Consider the following 17,452-nt stretch of genomic DNA (forward strand, 5'->3'; position numbering starts at 1 on the left):
TAATCATAGATCAAAGAAACATATTAGTTGTATTATTGATTGAATAGAATTGAAGGTTGATGAAATTAGAATGCTCTAATATTTCGCTTATATTAAATTTCGTTAATTAAATTTTGCTTTCCTAGTTTATTGTTCATTGTTAATTTTCATTAAATTTTCATTAGTCAAATAGAAATAAAAGTTTGCTATTGGTAATTATTAGATCAATTCCCTGACGGAACGATACTGTATTTCCACTACTATTACTTGTTTATTCAATTGCATATACTTGCGCAGTAAAAAAAAATTCGCAACAAGTTTTTGGCGGCGTTGCCGGGGAATTGATATTCTATTAATATCAAAATAGTTAATTTTTATTCTAATTTGGCTGTTATTATTATTTGAACTAATCCAAGTTGTCGAATTTTATTTTAATAGGTGAATCTTTTGTTTGCGATGTGAAGGATCTGCAAATCTTGTGCCTGTTAATCCTGAAATCGAAAGATCCTGCAGACAAAACAGAAGGAAAAAGAGGTTGGAAGCATCAATGGCTGCCAACCAAAGAGACGGGGTTAACAATAATGATGGTCCAAATCACATCGCTCAGGACCAAAATGTGCGAGCATTAAGAGATTATGTGCTCCCTACTGTCACAAGAGTGCACTCGTGCATTAGGCCGCCGACGGTTACTGCCAATAACTTTGAGATCAAGCCGGCGATGATACAAATGGTCCAGACTTCTGTCCAGTTTGGTGGTCTCCCCAATGAGGATCCTAACTTGTACATAGTGAACTTCCTTGAGCTATGTGCAACGTTTAAGTTTAATGGGGTGAGCGATGATGCAATAAGGTTGAGATTGTTCCCTTTTTCACTAAGGGACAGGGCAAAAAGTTGGCTTATTTCTCTACAGGCCAACTCAATCAATACATGGGAGGAACTAGCTCAGAAGTTTCTCTCAAAGTTTTTTCCTTCTGCAAAAGCTGCTAAGTTGAGGGGAGAAATCAATAACTTTTATCAGAATGAGGGAGAGTCATTGTACGATGCTTGGGAAAGATTCAAAGACCTGCTCAAGAAATGCCCTCATCAAGGTATAGAGAAGTGGATGTTAGTCCACAATTTTTATAATGGGCTTTGCGGTACTACTCGCACTATAATAGATGCAGCAGCAGGTGGTGCTTTCATGAGTAAAGGGGCTGATGAGGCATATGAATTGTTAGAGGAGATGGCTATGAACAATTATTAGTGGCCTGCCGAACGAGATACCTCACAGAGAAAAGTAGCTGGGGTACATTAATTAGATGCTATCACTGCTTTAACTGCTCAGGTTGCTTCATTGACAAAGCAGTTGCAACAAAACAGGATCTCAGCTCAAGCCCAGTCTATACAGATGCAAGCAGTGTGTAAATTATGTGGAGGGCCTCATTTGTATGAACAGTGTACAACGGCTAACATGTATGGTAATATGCCAGTTAATCAGGCTCAGGTACAGGCAGTTGGTAATTTTCAGAGGCCTTATCAAAACCCACTCTCCAATACTTACAATCCTGGGTGGAGAAATCACCCAAATTTCTCATGGAGAAACAATCAGGGCCAACAGTCACAGTTTCAAGGACCATACCAGCAACACATGTCACAACAGCCTATGAATCAAGCCTCATCGTCACACCAGCCTAGACCGCAAGATCAACCAGAAAAGCCTAATGATTTGCAAGCAACCTTGTTGACTCTCACTAATACTCAGACTCAATTCATGACTGAGACCAGATCCTCTATTCGAAGCAATTTGGCCAACATGCTTAATAACAGACAGCAAGGGAATTTGCCTAGTAATACCGTGGTAAATCCTAAAGAGAACTGTCAAGCAATTTCGTTGAGGAATGGTAAGCAAGTGGAGCAGCCTAGTATACAAAAGTCAGTGGTTCAGAATGAAGAGTTGGGTGAGAAATCAGATAAAAATGCGAATGGGGTGACTGAAGACCACCAGGGTTCAAACAAGTGTCCTCCCTTTGTTGATAACCAGCCAGTTCAAGTTCCATATCCTTAGAGGCTTAGAAAAACTACACTGGATAAACAATTTTCTAAGTTTTTAGAGGTATTCAAAAAGCTGCATATCAATATTCCTTTTGCTGAGGCATTAGAGCAGATGCCTAGGTATGTGAAATTTATGAAAGAGATTATGTCAAAGAAAAGGAAGATGGAAGATTATGAGACGGTGGCGCTCACTGAAGAGTGCAGTGCGATATTGCAGAGGAAGTTGCCCCAAAAGTTTAGAGATCCGGGGAGCTTTACTATACCGTGTACAATTGGGAAGTTTGAATGTAAGCATGCTTTGTGTGATTTGGGGGCGAGTATAAATCTGATGCCTTTGTCTGTATTAAGAAGACTTGGTTTGGGGGAGGCTAGTCCTACAACAGTCACATTACAGTTAGCAGATCGTTCAGTGAAACATCCAAGGGGAATTATTGAAGATGTTCTTGTGAAGGTGGATAAGTTTATTTTTCCTGCTGATTTTATCGTTCTGAATATGGAGGAGGATATGGATGTACCTATCATTCTGGGCAGGCCATTTTTAGCTACTAGGTAGGCTTTAATTGATGTTCAAAAAGGTGAACTGACACTTCGAGTCCAGGGTGAAGAAGTGGTATTCAATGTGTTTAAGGCGTTAAAGTTTGCAAATGTAAATGATAGTTGTTTCAGAGTTGACCAGGTAGAGAAAGCGGTGGCAGAAATCAATCTTACAGAGGATTCACTTCAAAAGAGTTTGACAATTGGGGATATAGATGCTGAGTTAGACAGTTAGGTCCAAGAGTGTGTACAGTGGATGAATTCTAAAGGGCCAATTTATAATCGAAAATATGAAGATTTGGGCCAAGGACCTGAAAGACCATTACCATCAGTTCAGAAACCTCCAGAGCTAGAATTGAAATCATTGCCAGCACATCTTTGCTATGCTTTTCTGGGTGAGAAGGAGACTTTACCAGTCATTGTGTCTTCTTCTCTTTCTAATGAGGAGATGGAAAAACTGTTAAGGGTGTTGAGAACCCATAAGTTGGCAATTGGATGGACGTTGGCAGATATTCAGGGAATAAGTCCATCTACAGTTATGCACAAGATCTTGATGGAAGATGACAGTAAGCCCTCCATTGAAGCACAACGTCGATTGAATCCAGCAATGAAAGAGGTGGTAAGGAAGGAGATCTTGAAGTGGTTAGATGCTGGGGTGATCTATCCCATTTCAGATAGTAGTTGGGTAAGTCCAGTTCAGGTAGTCCCTAAGAAATGAGGGATTACAGTGATGCAGAATGACAATAACGAACTTATCCCAACGCGTACCGTAACTGGTTGGAGGATTTGTATAGATTATCGTAAACTAAATAAAGCAACCAGAAAAGATCCCTTTCCACTGCCTTTCCTTGATCAGATGTTAGATAGATTGGCTGGACACCAGTATTACTGTTTTCTGGATGGCTATTCAGGGTACCATCAAATAGCCATTGCTCCTGAGGATCAAGAAAAGACGACCTTCACCTGTCCATATGGTACATTCGCATTCCGTCGTATGCCGTTTGGTCTATGCAATGCCCCAGCCACTTTTCAACGGTGTATGATGGCTATTTTCTCTGATATGGTGGAATGAAGCATTGAGATCTTTATGGATGATTTCTCTGTTATGGGGTCTTCTTTTGATGATTATCTAAGGAATTTGGAGGCTGTGCTGAGAAGATGTGAAGAGGCGAATTTAGTATTGAATTGGGAAAAATGCCATTTCATGGTAAATGAAGGCATAGTACTTGGGCACAAGGTGTCTAAGAATGGTATTGAGGTTGATAGGGCTAAGATTGCTACTATTGAGAATTTGCCACCCCCAGTTTCAGTGAAAGGGGTGAGAAGTTTCCTTGGTCATGCAGGGTTCTACATAAGATTTATAAAGGACTTCTCCAGGATTTCTAAGCCACTCTCGGCATTGTTGATGAATGGGGTGCCATTTGAGTTTGATGAGAAGTGTCTTGAAGCTTTCAGGATACTAAAGCAGAAATTGGTGTCAGCACGTATAGTAATTTCACCGGATTGGGATCAGCCATTTGAGTTAATGTGCGATGCAAGTGATTTTGCAGTGGGTGCGGTTCTGGGGCAGCGTGTTGACAATGTATTCCAGACTATTTATTATGCAAGCAGAACACTAAATGGCACTCAGTTGAATTATGCCACCACTGAGAAAGAGCTTCTTGCCATTGTATATGCATTCGATAAATTCAGGCCTTATTTGATGGGGAACAAAGTTATTGTGTGTACTGATCATTCAGTAATCAGGCATCTTATTGCTAAGAAAGATGCTAAACCTAGACTGATTCGTTGGGTACTTCTTTTACAAGAGTTTGATATGGAGGTTCGGGATAAGAAGGGTACAGAGAATTTGGTGGCGGATCACTTATCAAGACTTGAGTTGGGGGATAAGTCAGAACTTGCTGCAGGAGAGATTAATGAGAGTTTCCCAGATGAACAATTATTTGCAATGGAAGATGAGTTGGTGCCATGGTTTGCCAATTATGTGAATTATTTGGCAGCCAACGTAGTGCCACCAGAAATTGTAGGGCAGAGATTGAAAAAGTTTTATCATGATGTGAAGCACTACTACTGGGATGATCCTTTCTTATTCAAACAATGTCCGGATTTGATTATCAGAAGATGTGTGCCTGAAAGAGAAATGCAGGACATCTTGTTTCATTGCCATGCATCACCTACTGGTGGACATTTTGGGGGAGCAAGGACTGCTGCAAAGGTCCTTGAATGTGGATTTTATTGGCCTACTCTGTATAAAGACAGCTATGGCTATGTGAAACGGTGTGATCGTTGTCAAAGGGTAGGTAATATCTCAAGACGTCATGAAATGCCTCTCACTAATATATTAGAGGTTGAATTATTTGATGTTTGGGGTATTGACTTTATGGGACCCTACCCACCGTCGTTTGGTAATTTGTATATTTTGTTGGCGGTGGATTATGTAAGTAAGTGGGTTGAAGCAGTTGCTACTTCAACTAATGATGCTCAGGTGGTAGTCAAGTTTCTGAAAAAGAATATTTTCTCTCGTTTTGGCACACCTCGAGCGATTATAAGTGATGAAGGGACTCATTTTTCCAATAAGGTTTTTGATTCCTTAATGGAGAAGTATGGAATTAAACACAAGATGGCATTGGAATATCATCCGCAGTCAAATGGGCAAGCAGAAGTTTCAAATCGTGAGATTAAGCTGATTTTAGAGAAGACGGTGCAAGTTAATAGAAAGGATTGGTCGAATAAGCTTGATGATGTGTTATGGGCTTATCGGACAGCTTTTAAAACGCCAATTGGTACGTCTCCTTACCGTCTTGTATATGGTAAAGCTTGTCATTTGCCATTTGAACTGGAGCATAGGGCACAATGGGTGTTAAAGAAGTTGAATTTCAATCTGGTCGCTTCGAAAGCATTAAGGCTAGCTCAACTGAATGAGCTAGATGAATTGCGTCATGATTCCTACGAGAATGCAAGAATCTACAAAGAGAAGACAAAGAAATGGCATGACAATAATATTGTCAATCGGACTTTTCAAGTGGGCGATAAGGTGCTGTTATTTAATTCCCGTCTCAAGTTATTTCCGGGAAAATTAAAGTCTCGATGGTCGGGGCCATTCATTGTTACAAAAGTGTTTCCATTCGGGGCGTTGGAGATTCAACAAGGTGATTCTTCGCCGTTTAAAGTTAATGGACAGCGGGTGAAGCATTACTATGGAGGCGAAATTGAGAAGAAGGTCAATATTACACTGGTGGATTCTTAAATTCAAGAAGAGCAGCGTCCGGCTAAATGACGTTAACGACAGCGCATTTGAGAGGCATCTGTAGAGTCCAAGAACTTTACTTAGCTAATTGTTTAGTAGTATTATAGTATGTTTAGTGTTATCATTGTTACTTTGGATTTTTGGTTCAGACCGGGAGTTATTTGGACACTCATAGTAGTACTTATAGATTTTCTAAGTTTAACCTATAGTTTAAGAATATTAAGTATAACCTAAGGTTTGATTAATGTGTCTGATATTAAGGATTATATTATTATATTATAAGGTTTAGACATCAACCAATAGGATTTTAAGCACATGTTTTGAATGGTAATTAAGGATTAAGTATTTTTGAGGATTAAATTAAATAAGGGTAAAAGTTTGAATGTATAGGGTCAGTCAGCAGCTTTGAGCACGTTGAGGGCTTAGTCAAGGCTGTTTACTCCATTCAAACTCAGCTAAAAATGTGTAAATTCGTGTTTAAATATTCAGCGTATGCCGATATATCGCAGCTATAGGGGGCGATATATCGCAGCACGTAGATACGGAAAACACGAATCGATGCACGGTCGCCTCGGGAACAAAGGTCCAGGCGATATATCGCCTATAGGGGGCGATATATCGCCTCCACCAGCATGAATTCAAATACTTTTGAATTCTTTTCCTTTCAGCCATTCAAACTCCTTCAACAGTCCAGCATCTTCTGAACGAGTCTTCAGCCTCTGCTGAACGATTATTCAAATGATTTTCACCTAAAAAGCCATTATTTTTATTCAAGTAAAATCAAGATATTTTCATTCCCAAACTCTATAAATAAGACCTAGTACCCAGCCATTATTCACCATTTGCTCTAAGTTCAGAGGCTGCTAGTGTTAAGTGAGTGTGAGAGTGTAAACACTTGGTTTGGGGAAAAACTATAAGCTTAAACATCATAAGCTTATCAAACACTTTGGGAAGTAAGTGAGTGCTATAGTATTTCGGTGGATGTTAGACTGATCTTGCAATCTTTGAGGTAAACCCAAAACTCTAGTTCTTTTCTGTATTTTATGTTATTTCCTTTCTCAAAACCTTCTACTCAGTCCCCTAACCTTATTCTTATTTTGGTTAGGGAATCCAAGCTTTTAAGCATATAAGTTGGTAAGTATGTTTTCTATGGTTTAGTCTTTCCATCTCTTTCATTTCATCTCCTTTCTTTAGACTTACTCTTTTTTTATGGTTTTAGGAGTGTTCCAACAATCCCAACTCAGTCCATAATCTCGGTAACTTTGGTAAGGAAAATAGGCTAGAATTAATATGTTATGTGCTTATGTTATCTATATGTTTATGTTATTAAAAGTGTTATGATATGTATATGTGTATGTTTGTAGGCTTGGGCATATGACCCATATGACTAACAAGACCCCAAATGGGTTATGGGCATATGACCTACTTAGCTAGTAGGACCCCATTAACCCCATGGGCATATGCTTGTTTAGCCTATGGGACCCCAAGTAATAATGGCCATTATAATAAGTGTATGTTATATGTATTATGTTAAGTCTTTATGTTTCCTTATGAAATTATGTATGTGACTTTGTGTTAGATTTTCCTTACTGGGCATTAGGCTCACTCCTTTCTGTTTATGTGCAGGAAAATAAGTTTAGAGGCGGAAAGATTCGTGACGCTTGGAGAATGTGTATCGATGATGAATGGAGTCAAGGGGCCGAGCGTTATTCGATTCGAGGATATAGTCTTCCTTTTATGTTTTTTTATGGTTTTTATGTGTATTTTTCCGCATTTTTATGTAATGTCTTTTATTTTAAATCTTGTTTTGTTTTAAAGACAATGGGATCCCAAAATCCTTCTTAGTATTCTGTTTATTTGTAAATAACTCTTATTTTTAAGTTACTCAATAAATTATGGTATTTTCGTAAAAATGTAAGTTTTATGTATAGTTTCGATAATGGTCCAATTAGTCTAGATTAGTGGGTCATTACAGCATCTCATTATTTTGTATTTTATTTTTATTCTTGTTTGACATTATTATTTTTATTTCTTTTAGTGTAGTAGAACCGTGAAAAACATTAAAAATAAAAAGAAAAAAAAATGTGTGTATGTAGATATTTTTAAACTGTGTGTAGGCGATATATCGCCTGGACAACAGATTCGGATGGGAATTTGCAATTTCAAAAAATTTTCTCAGGTGCCCAGGAGATATATCGCCTATCAATGGCGATATATCGGCTTTAGTGAAAGGAGCTGCGCTATATCGGTGATGGTTGTGGCGAAATATCGCCATTCTGGACAGAGGCACCGATTTTCTGTAGGCAGCTTGTGGCGATATATCACCACATATAGGCGATATATCGGCTGTTCAAAATTTTTGAAAAAAAAATGGCACGTGGGGAGCACATGATCACTTCATATCAGTTATTTTCCCCCAAAAATAACCCCAATTCGACCCTCTCTTCCAGAACCGAAACACTCCTTCAAATATTCCCTTTTTCTCCCATTTTTCCTCTCAAGCAAATCACTCTCTCAAGCATTCAATCAAGCATCAAAGGGCCGAATATTGCTGTAGAGTCTCAGAATTTACTTAGCTAGTTAGATAGTAGTAGTAGTAGTAGTAGTAGTAGTAGTAGTAGTAGTAGTAGTAGTAGTAGTAGTAGTAGTAGTAGTAGTAGTAGTAGTAGCTAGTATTAGTTGTAGTATGTTTATAACTGTGGATTTTGGTTCAGACCGGGATTTAATTGGACACTCATAGTAACACTTGTAGATTTTCTAAGTTTAACCTATAGTTTAAGAATATTAATTTTAACCTAAGGTTTGATTAATATGACTGATATTGATAGTGATATTGATTATATTATAAGGTTTAGATAGACCCAATAAGATAGTAACACTTATCATATGTATGATTATTAAGAAATTATTATTTTAATGATAAAATAAGAAAAATATAAGACTTAGTCTTCACCAAAATATGATAGGAGCATGACATTTATCACAATTTTATTTATTTGTGGATTAAGTTGATATTTAGATAATTAAATAGTTTTATCGTAACTTTAGGGTACTGTAACTTCCGACCTGTTTTTGACCCAGTTATATTAGGAATGTCGAAAAATAGTATTTCTTAAAAGTTGTAGATAATTTAATGAGCTTTCTAACGGTATAAAGAGAGTCCAAATCGGAGTTCTACAGCTCCAGATATGTTGATTTTACTGAAGAGAAGTTTAGGAGTTACGAGATTTAGGGAGTTAGAAGTTAGGATTCTATTTGTTTTTATTATTTTGAAAATCAAGTTTTGAATCCTTAAATCTCTCTGAAAAATTTGAACAATTCCTAAGCCTTTGGCTGAAGGATATTTTTATTATTTTTATTCAAAGCCAAAAAGAAGATTTTTATTCCTAGAACTCTATAAATATGACCTAGCACCAAGCATTTTTCATTCATTCATCAAGCTAAGTTCAGAGGCTGCAAGTTGCTAGGTTATTGTGAAAGTGTAAACACTTGGGTTGGGAATTATAAGCTTGATAAATACTTGGGAAGTAAGGTTATAGTGTATTTCAGTTTCGAGGTATAGTTCGGTCATAGAAGCATTCAAGGTATTCCTAATTCTAGTTCCTTTCTATATTGATTCTTATAGTTCTTCTCTACTCAAATCCTAACTCAGTCTTTTCTATTCTTAGGCATCTAAGTTCTTCGAACTTAAGGTTTTCATTGGTAAGTATCATTTCGATGGTGTAGTTTATTCTTTCCATCTCTTTTCTTTAGTATACTCACCTCTATATTATGGTTTTTAGGAGTGTTCCAAAATCCCGACTTTGTTCTCATCATCCCGGTATATTGGTAAGGAAAATAGGATAGGATTTATGTGCTATATGTTTTATATGTTATCTTATGGTTTTTATGTTATGAAATATGTTATGATATGTATGTTTGTAGACTTGGGCATATGACCCATATGACTAACAAGCCCCAAATAGATTATGGGCATATGACCTGCTTAGCTAGTAGGACCCCAAATAGATTATGGGCATATGACCTGCTTAGCTAGTAGGACCCCACTAATCTAATGGGCATATGACTTGTTTAGTCTATGGGACCCCAAGTAATAATGGCCATTATAGTATGTATGTGATATATGTGTTATGGTATGTTTTTTTTTTTTTATATTGCACTATGAATTTTTATGTATATGGCTATATGTTAGATTTTCCTTGCTGGGCATTAGGCTCATTCCTTTTTGTTTATATGTGCAGGAAAATAGGTCTTAGTGGCAGGGAAGGTTCTTGGAAGCTTAGAGAATGTGTATTGAGGCAGAATGGATTCAAGAGCCGAGCGTTTCGATTCGAGGATGTAGTTTTGTTTCTTATGGTTTTTACATGTATCTTTCCGCATTTTGTTATGTAAATCTCTTTTTAATTATGTCATGTTTTGATTTTAAAACAATGGGATCCCATATCCTAACTTGAATTTTATGTAAGTTTAACTTTTATTTTTACAAGTTTCTTAAATAAAGTTATGGTCTTTTCACTTGTAAGTTTTATTAAGGATTAGTGTTTATGTATAGTTTTCGTTAATGGTCCAAAAGTCTAGAGTAGTTGGGTCATTACAATTGCTGTGATTCACCCCCAATTTCATCATCCTCTTCAAGCTTTCAAGGTACATTGTTGAGTTTTGATGTGTTTGATGATATATTGAGGAATTTGAATAACTTAAATTTGTTTTGGGCATTGGACGGATTTTTGGAATCTATTGTGAGATTGGTTTGTGTTTATTGTTTTTATCATCTTGGGAGATTATCATATATAGTTGGGAAATATTGTGGGGTTGTTTGAGTGTTTTTGACCACTTTTTCACGATTGCACACTAAGTGTTCGATAAAAGTACTCAGTGAACGGTTTTGCCATATTTTGGAGATTATTGGGTGTTTCTGAGTTGATTTGGGGTTGTTAGTGTGTTCAGCGACTGTTATTTGTGTTTTTGCGATTCAACTACTCCATGGCTCCCAAGAAAGCGAAGACCATGTCCACAGTCCAACGAGCCAATGTCATTATTCCTCATACCTTTGTTAACCCCACTGATCAAAACAAATTTGAGGAATGGATTGTTAAAAATAAAACAGTGATTGTGGAATCTCACTTTCGACCAAGTGAATTGGATGGCATTCTTCCGCAGATGATTATTAATAGAAATTGGCAGCAGTTATGTGAGCCCAAACTTTTAGCCAATATCAGTTTGGTCAGGGAATTTTATGCCAATGCTTTTGTGGAGAGGGATGATCATACAGTCTTAGTTCGGCGTAAAAATGTTTGTTATTCTCCTCAAGTAATAAACAGGTTCTATGGCCTCAATGATCCATGGGATGATGATTATCGCGCAGGAGCCGATGAAAAGGATTATGATTTGCTCTTAAAGGAAATGACTAAGCCCGACTCTACGTACAAAATGGGGAGTGACATGGTTACTCCACGATCAATCAAGGCCACATGTTTGAGTCTGTATGGGAGGCTTTGGAACAGGTTCGTTATTAGTACTCTTATGCCTTCCACTCAACAAATGGAGGTAACTATTGAACGCCTATACTTGTTATATTGTATTTGTTCGGGCAAGTCAATCAATGTTGGGAGGCTTATCGCAGAGAGTATTAGTTATATTGCGCGAGGGGCCACATCTGGTGGTCATGGACATGCTTCGCTAATTACAAGTTTATGTAAGGATCAAGGAGTGCCCATGTAATGACCCACTAATCTAGACTTTTTGGACCATTAACGAAACTATACATAAACTTACATTTTTACGAAAATACCATAATTTTATTGAGTAACTTGTAAAATAAGAGTTACTTACAAATAAATACTAAGAAGGATATGGGATCCCATTGTCTTTAAAAACAAAACATGATTTAAATGAAAAGAATTACATAAGAAATGCGGAAAATACATATAAAACCATAAAAGATAAAATGAGACTACATCCTCGAATCGAATAACGCTCGGCCCCTTGACTCCATTCACCATCGATACACATCCTCTAAGCGTCACGAATCTTACCGCCTCTAAAGCTATTTTCCTGCACATAAAACAGAAAGGAATGAGCCTAATGCCCAGCAAGGAAAATCTAACACATAGTCATGAACATAAATTTCATAATAAACGTAAAGATATATCATAACACTTAATACATACACTTATTATAATGGTCATTATTACTTGGGGTCCCATAGACTAAACAAGCTTATGCCCATGAGATTAGTGGGGTCCTACTAGCTAAGTAGGCATATGCCCATAATCTTTTTGGGGTCTTGTTAGTCAAATAGGGCATAAGCCCAAGCCTACAAACATACACATTCATAACATATTCATAATGTATCATATTTCATAACATAACACATAAGATATCATAAGCAATAAACATATAGATTCTATCCTATTTTCCTTACCAAAGTTACCGGGATATGATGGACTGAGTTAGGACTTTTGGAACACTCCTAAAACCATATGAGAAAGAGTGAGTCTTATGAAGAAGAAGAAATGAAAATGAATAGGAAGACTAAACCATTGAGAAATATGCTTACCACAACTTATGTGTTTAAGAACTTGGATTCCCTAACCAAAATAAGAATGAGGTTAGGGGACTGAGTAGAAGGCTTTGAGAAAGAAAATAACATGAAACAAATGAAATAGAGTTTCGAGTTTACCTTAAAGACTTGCAAGACCAATCTAACCACAACCGAAATACCAAAGAACCTTACTTCCCAAAGTGTTTGATAAGCTAAAGATGATTAAGCTTATGACTTTCCCACCCCAAGTGTTTAACTCTCACACTCTCCTAGTACTTGCAGCTTCTGAACTTAGAGCAAAAGGTGAATAATGGCTGGGTACTAGGTCCTATTTATAGAGTTTGGGAATGAAAGTATCTTGATTTTACTTGAATAAAAATAATGGCTTTTTAGGTGAAAATCATTTGAATAATCGTTCAGCAGAGGCTGAAGACTCGTTCAAAAGATGCTGGACTTATGAAGAAGTTTGCATGGCTGAAAGGAAAAGAATTAAAAAATGTTTGAATTTATGCTGGAGGAGGCGATATATTGTAATGACCCACTAATCTAGACTAATTGGACCATTATCGAAACTATACATAAAAACTTACATTTTACGAAAATACCATAATTTATTGAGTAACTTGAAAATAAGAGTTATTTACAAAGAAACAGAATACTAAGAAGGATTTTGGGATCCCATTGTCTTTAAAACAAAATAAGATTTAAAATAAAAGACATTACATAATAATGCGGAAAATACATGTAAAACCATAAAAAACATAAAAGGAGACTACATCCTCGAATCGATAACGCTCGGCCCCTTGACTCCATTCATCATCGATACACATCCTCCCAAGCATCACGAATCTTACCGCCTCTAAGCTTATTTTCCTGCACATAAACAGAAAGGAGTGAGCCTAATGCCCAGCAAGGAAAAAAACTAACACATAGTCATATACACAATTTCATAAGAAAACATAAAGACTTAACATAATACATATAACATACACTTATTATAATGGCCATTATTACTTGGGGTCCCATAGACTAAACAAGCATATGCCCATGGGGTTAATGGGGTCCTACTAGCTAAGTAGGTCATATGCCCATAACCCATTTGGGGTCTTGTTAGTCATATGGGTCATATGCCCAAGCCTACAAACATACACATATACATATCATAACACTTTTAATAACATAAACATATAACATAAGCACATAACATATTAATTCTAGCCTATTTTCCTTACCAAAGTTACCGGGATAAAATGGACTGAGTTAGGACTTTTGGAACACTCCTAAAACCACAATGAACAAGGGTGAGTCTAAAGAAAGGAGATGAAATGAAAGAGAATAGGAAGACTAAACCATTAAACGAAAATATGCTTACCACCACTTAAGTGCTTAAGAACTTGGATTCCCTAACCAAAATAAGAATAAGGTTAGGGGACTGAGTAGAAGGTTTTGAGAAAAGAAATAACATAGAATACAGAAAGGACTAGAGTTTTGGGTTTACCTCAAAGATTGCAAGATCAATCTAACATCCACCGAAATACTATAGCACTCACTTACTTCCCAAGTGTTTGATAAGCTTATGATGTTTAAGCTTATAGTTTTTCCCCAAACCAAGTGTTTACACTCTCTCACTCACTTAACACTAGCAGCCTCTGAACTTAGAGCAAATGGTGAATAATGGCTGGGTACTAGGTCCTATTTATAGAGTTTGGGAATGAACATATCTTGATTTTACTTGAATAAAAATAATGGCTTTTTAGGTGAAAATCATTTGAATAATCGTTCAGCAGAGGCTGAAGACTCGTTCAGAAGATGCTGGACTGTTGAAGGAGTTTGAATGGCTGAAGGGAAAAGAATTCAAATGTATTTGAATTCATGCTGGTGGAGGCGATATATCGCCCCCTATAGGCGATATATCGCCTGGACCTTTGTTCCCGAGGCGACCGTGCATCGATTCGTGTTTTCCGTATCTACGTGCTGCGACATATCGCCCCCTATAGCTGCGATATATCGGCATACGCTGAATATTTAAACACGAATTTACACATTTTTAGCTGAGTTTGAATGGAGTAAACAGCCTTGACTAAGCCCTCAACGTGCTCAAAGCTGCTGACTGACCCTATACATTCAAACTTTTACCCTTATTTAATTTAATCCTCAAAAATATTAAATCCTTAATTACCATTCAAAACATGTGCTTAAAATCCTATTGGTTGATGTCTAAACCTTATAATATAATAATATATTCCTTAATATCAGACACATTAATCAAACCTTAGGTTATACTTAATATTCTTAAACTATAGGTTAAACTTAGAAAATCTATAAGTACTACTATGAGTGTCCAAATAACTCCCGGTCTGAACCAAAAATCCAAAGTAACAATGATAACACTAAACATACTATAATACTACTAAACAATTAGCTAAGTAAAGTTCTTGGACTCTACAATTCTCCCCTACTAAAAAGAATTTCGTCCTCGAAATTTACTTACCAAATAACTCCGGATACCGGCTCTGCATGTCCTCTTCCAACTCCCACGTTGCCTCGCGTTAAGAACTATTGCTCCATAGGACTTTAACTATAGGAAAGCTCTTGGACCGTAACTGCTTCATCCCCCTATCTAGGATGCTAACCGGTCGTTCCTCGTAACTTAAGTCTTTCTGGAGTGCTATGGTATCGTACTTGAGGACGTGAGATGGGTCTGACACATACTTGCGTAACATCGAGATGTGGAAGACGTTGTGACTATCGGCTAGTGCTGGCGGTAGGGCTAGTCTATACGCAACTGGTCCCACTTTGTCCAATATCTCAAAAGGACCTAAGAATCGGGGACTGAGCTTGCCTTTCTTCCCGAACCGCTTGACACCCTTCATAGGAGATATCTTCAGGAAGACTTGATCTCCAACTTGGAACTCCACATCGCGTCTCTTGGTATCTGCATAGCTTTTCTGTCGGCTTTGAGCAGCAAGCATACGCTGTCTAATAAGCGTTACTGCTTCTTGAGCTTGCCTAACAGCTTCGGGCCCTAGAAGCTGCCTTTCTCCTACCTCGTCCCAGTGCAACGGTGATCGGCACCTTCTTCCATATAGCAACTCATAAGGTGCCATCTCGATCGTCGACTGGTAGCTATTGTTGTACGAGAACTCGATCAGCGGTAAGTACTTGTTCCACGATCCTCCGAAGTCAAGTACACATGCGCGTAGCATATCCTCTAAAATCTGAATCGTACGCTCTGACTGCCCATCTGTCTGAGGATGGAAAGCTGTACTAAGACTTAACTTAGTACCCATGGCTTGCTGTAAGCTTCTCCAAAATCTTGACGTAAACACTGATCCTCTATCTGATACTATCGTCTTGGGGATTCCATGCAATCGTACAATCTCTTGGATGTAGATGTCTGCATATTGGTCTGCCGTATAAGAAGTCTTAACAGGCAGAAAATGAGCCGACTTGGTTAGTCTATCTATGACTATCCAAGCAGAATCATGCTGCTTATTTGTCTTTGGCAGACCCGTCACGAAGTCCATGGCTATATCGTCCCACTTCCACTCCGGTATGCTAAGCGGTTGCAATAATCCTGCAGGCCGTTGATGCTCCGCCTTCACTTGCTGGCATACCAGACACTTAGATACATATTCTGCTATGTCCTTCTTCATCCCTGGCCACCAATAGACTGCCTTGATGTCATGAGTCATCTTGGTAGACCCTGGATGAACCGAGTATGGGGTGTTGTGCGCTTCTTCTAGGATCGTCTTCTTAATACTTTGATCGTCTGGCACGCATACCCGATCCTTATATCTCAATAAACCTTGACTGGATATTGAGAAATCTGTAGTCTTGCCTTCTCTGACTGCATCCATGTGCGTTGCTAGTGAATCATCATGTCTCTGACCATTCCGTATGTCTTCTAGCATATTCGATTGGATAGACAAGTTAGCCAACTTGCCTACAACCACTTCTATTCCGGCACTGATAAGCTCCTGCTGTAGTGGCTTTTCTATTCCGGATAAGGCTGCTAAGTTCCCATAACTTTTTCGGCTAAGTGCATCGGCAACTACGTTTGCCTTCCCCGGGTGGTATAGGATTTCGCAGTCGTAATCCTTTACTAATTCCAACCACCGGCGCTGCCTCATGTTAAGCTCCTTCTGAGTAAAGAAGTATTTTAAACTTTTGTGGTCCGTATAAATCTCGCACCGTTCTCCGTAAAGATAATGGCGCCAGATTTTTAACGCAAAGACCACCGCTGCCAACTCCATATCGTGAGTTGGATAGCGTTGTTCATACTCCTTTAACTGACGTGACGCGTAGGCTATCACCTTGTCATTTTGCATCAGTACGCATCCCAATCCTAACTTTGATGCATCACAGTAGACAACGAACTTGTCGTTGGGTGTTGGGACACTAAGTACTGGTGTTGAGCAAAGCTTATCCTTAAGCAACTGGAAGCTTTCCTCACACTTATCATTCCAGTTAAACTTTTGTTGCTTCCGGGTCAGGTTGGTGAGTGGAGTGGCTATTTTAGAAAAGCCCTCTACAAACTTTCTATAGTAACCTGCTAGCCCTAAGAAGCTTCTTACTTCCGACGCGTTCTTTGGTCTAGGCCAATCTTTCACGGCCTCTACCTTCGATGGATCTACTGCAACTCCGTCTTTCGATATGATGTGCCCGAGGAACGCCACTTGTGAGAGCCAAAACTCGTATTTCTTGAACTTCGCGTAGAGTTGGTGCTCCTTCAATCGCGTCAAAATTATCCTCAAGTGTTCCTCGTGCTCCACTTCATCCTTGGAGTAAATTAAAATGTCGTCGATGAACACAACGACGAATTTATCCAAGTAGTCCTTGAAGACCCTATTCATTAAGTCCATAAACGCGGCTGGCGCGTTAGTAAGACCAAAAGACATAACCAAGAACTCGTAATGTCCATAACGAGTCCTAAAGGCTGTCTTAGGAATATCTTCCCCCTTTACCTTGAGCTGATGATACCCGGACCGTAAATCGATCTTAGAGAATACAGTCGCGCCTCGGAGTTGATCAAACAAATCATCAATCCGAGGTAGCGGGTATTTGTTCTTAATCGTTACTTTATTCAGCTCACGGTAGTCTATGTACATGCGCAT

At 38.2% G+C, this 17,452-nt stretch overlaps 1 protein-coding gene and 1 non-coding gene across 2 annotated transcripts; one reads left to right on the forward strand and one right to left on the reverse strand.

The window, feature by feature from the left end:
- The first annotated feature begins 526 nt into the window (after positions 1-526).
- On the forward strand, positions 527-2,779 carry LOC133813888 (uncharacterized). Its single transcript, XM_062246921.1, has 5 exons — positions 527-1,180; positions 1,304-1,698; positions 1,786-2,008; positions 2,084-2,521; positions 2,609-2,779. Exons 1-5 carry the CDS (start codon positions 527-529, stop codon positions 2,777-2,779), a joined length of 1,881 nt encoding a protein of 626 aa, XP_062102905.1.
- Positions 965-1,071, reverse strand: LOC133820293 (small nucleolar RNA R71). The gene has a single exon (XR_009886712.1). It is a non-coding gene; the product is annotated as a small nucleolar RNA R71 (small nucleolar RNA).
- Positions 2,780-17,452: the final 14,673 nt, after the last annotated feature.

Source organism: Humulus lupulus, chromosome 2, assembly GCF_963169125.1.
Source record: "Humulus lupulus chromosome 2, drHumLupu1.1, whole genome shotgun sequence".
In the NCBI taxonomy this organism is placed as follows: Eukaryota; Viridiplantae; Streptophyta; class Magnoliopsida; order Rosales; family Cannabaceae; genus Humulus; species Humulus lupulus.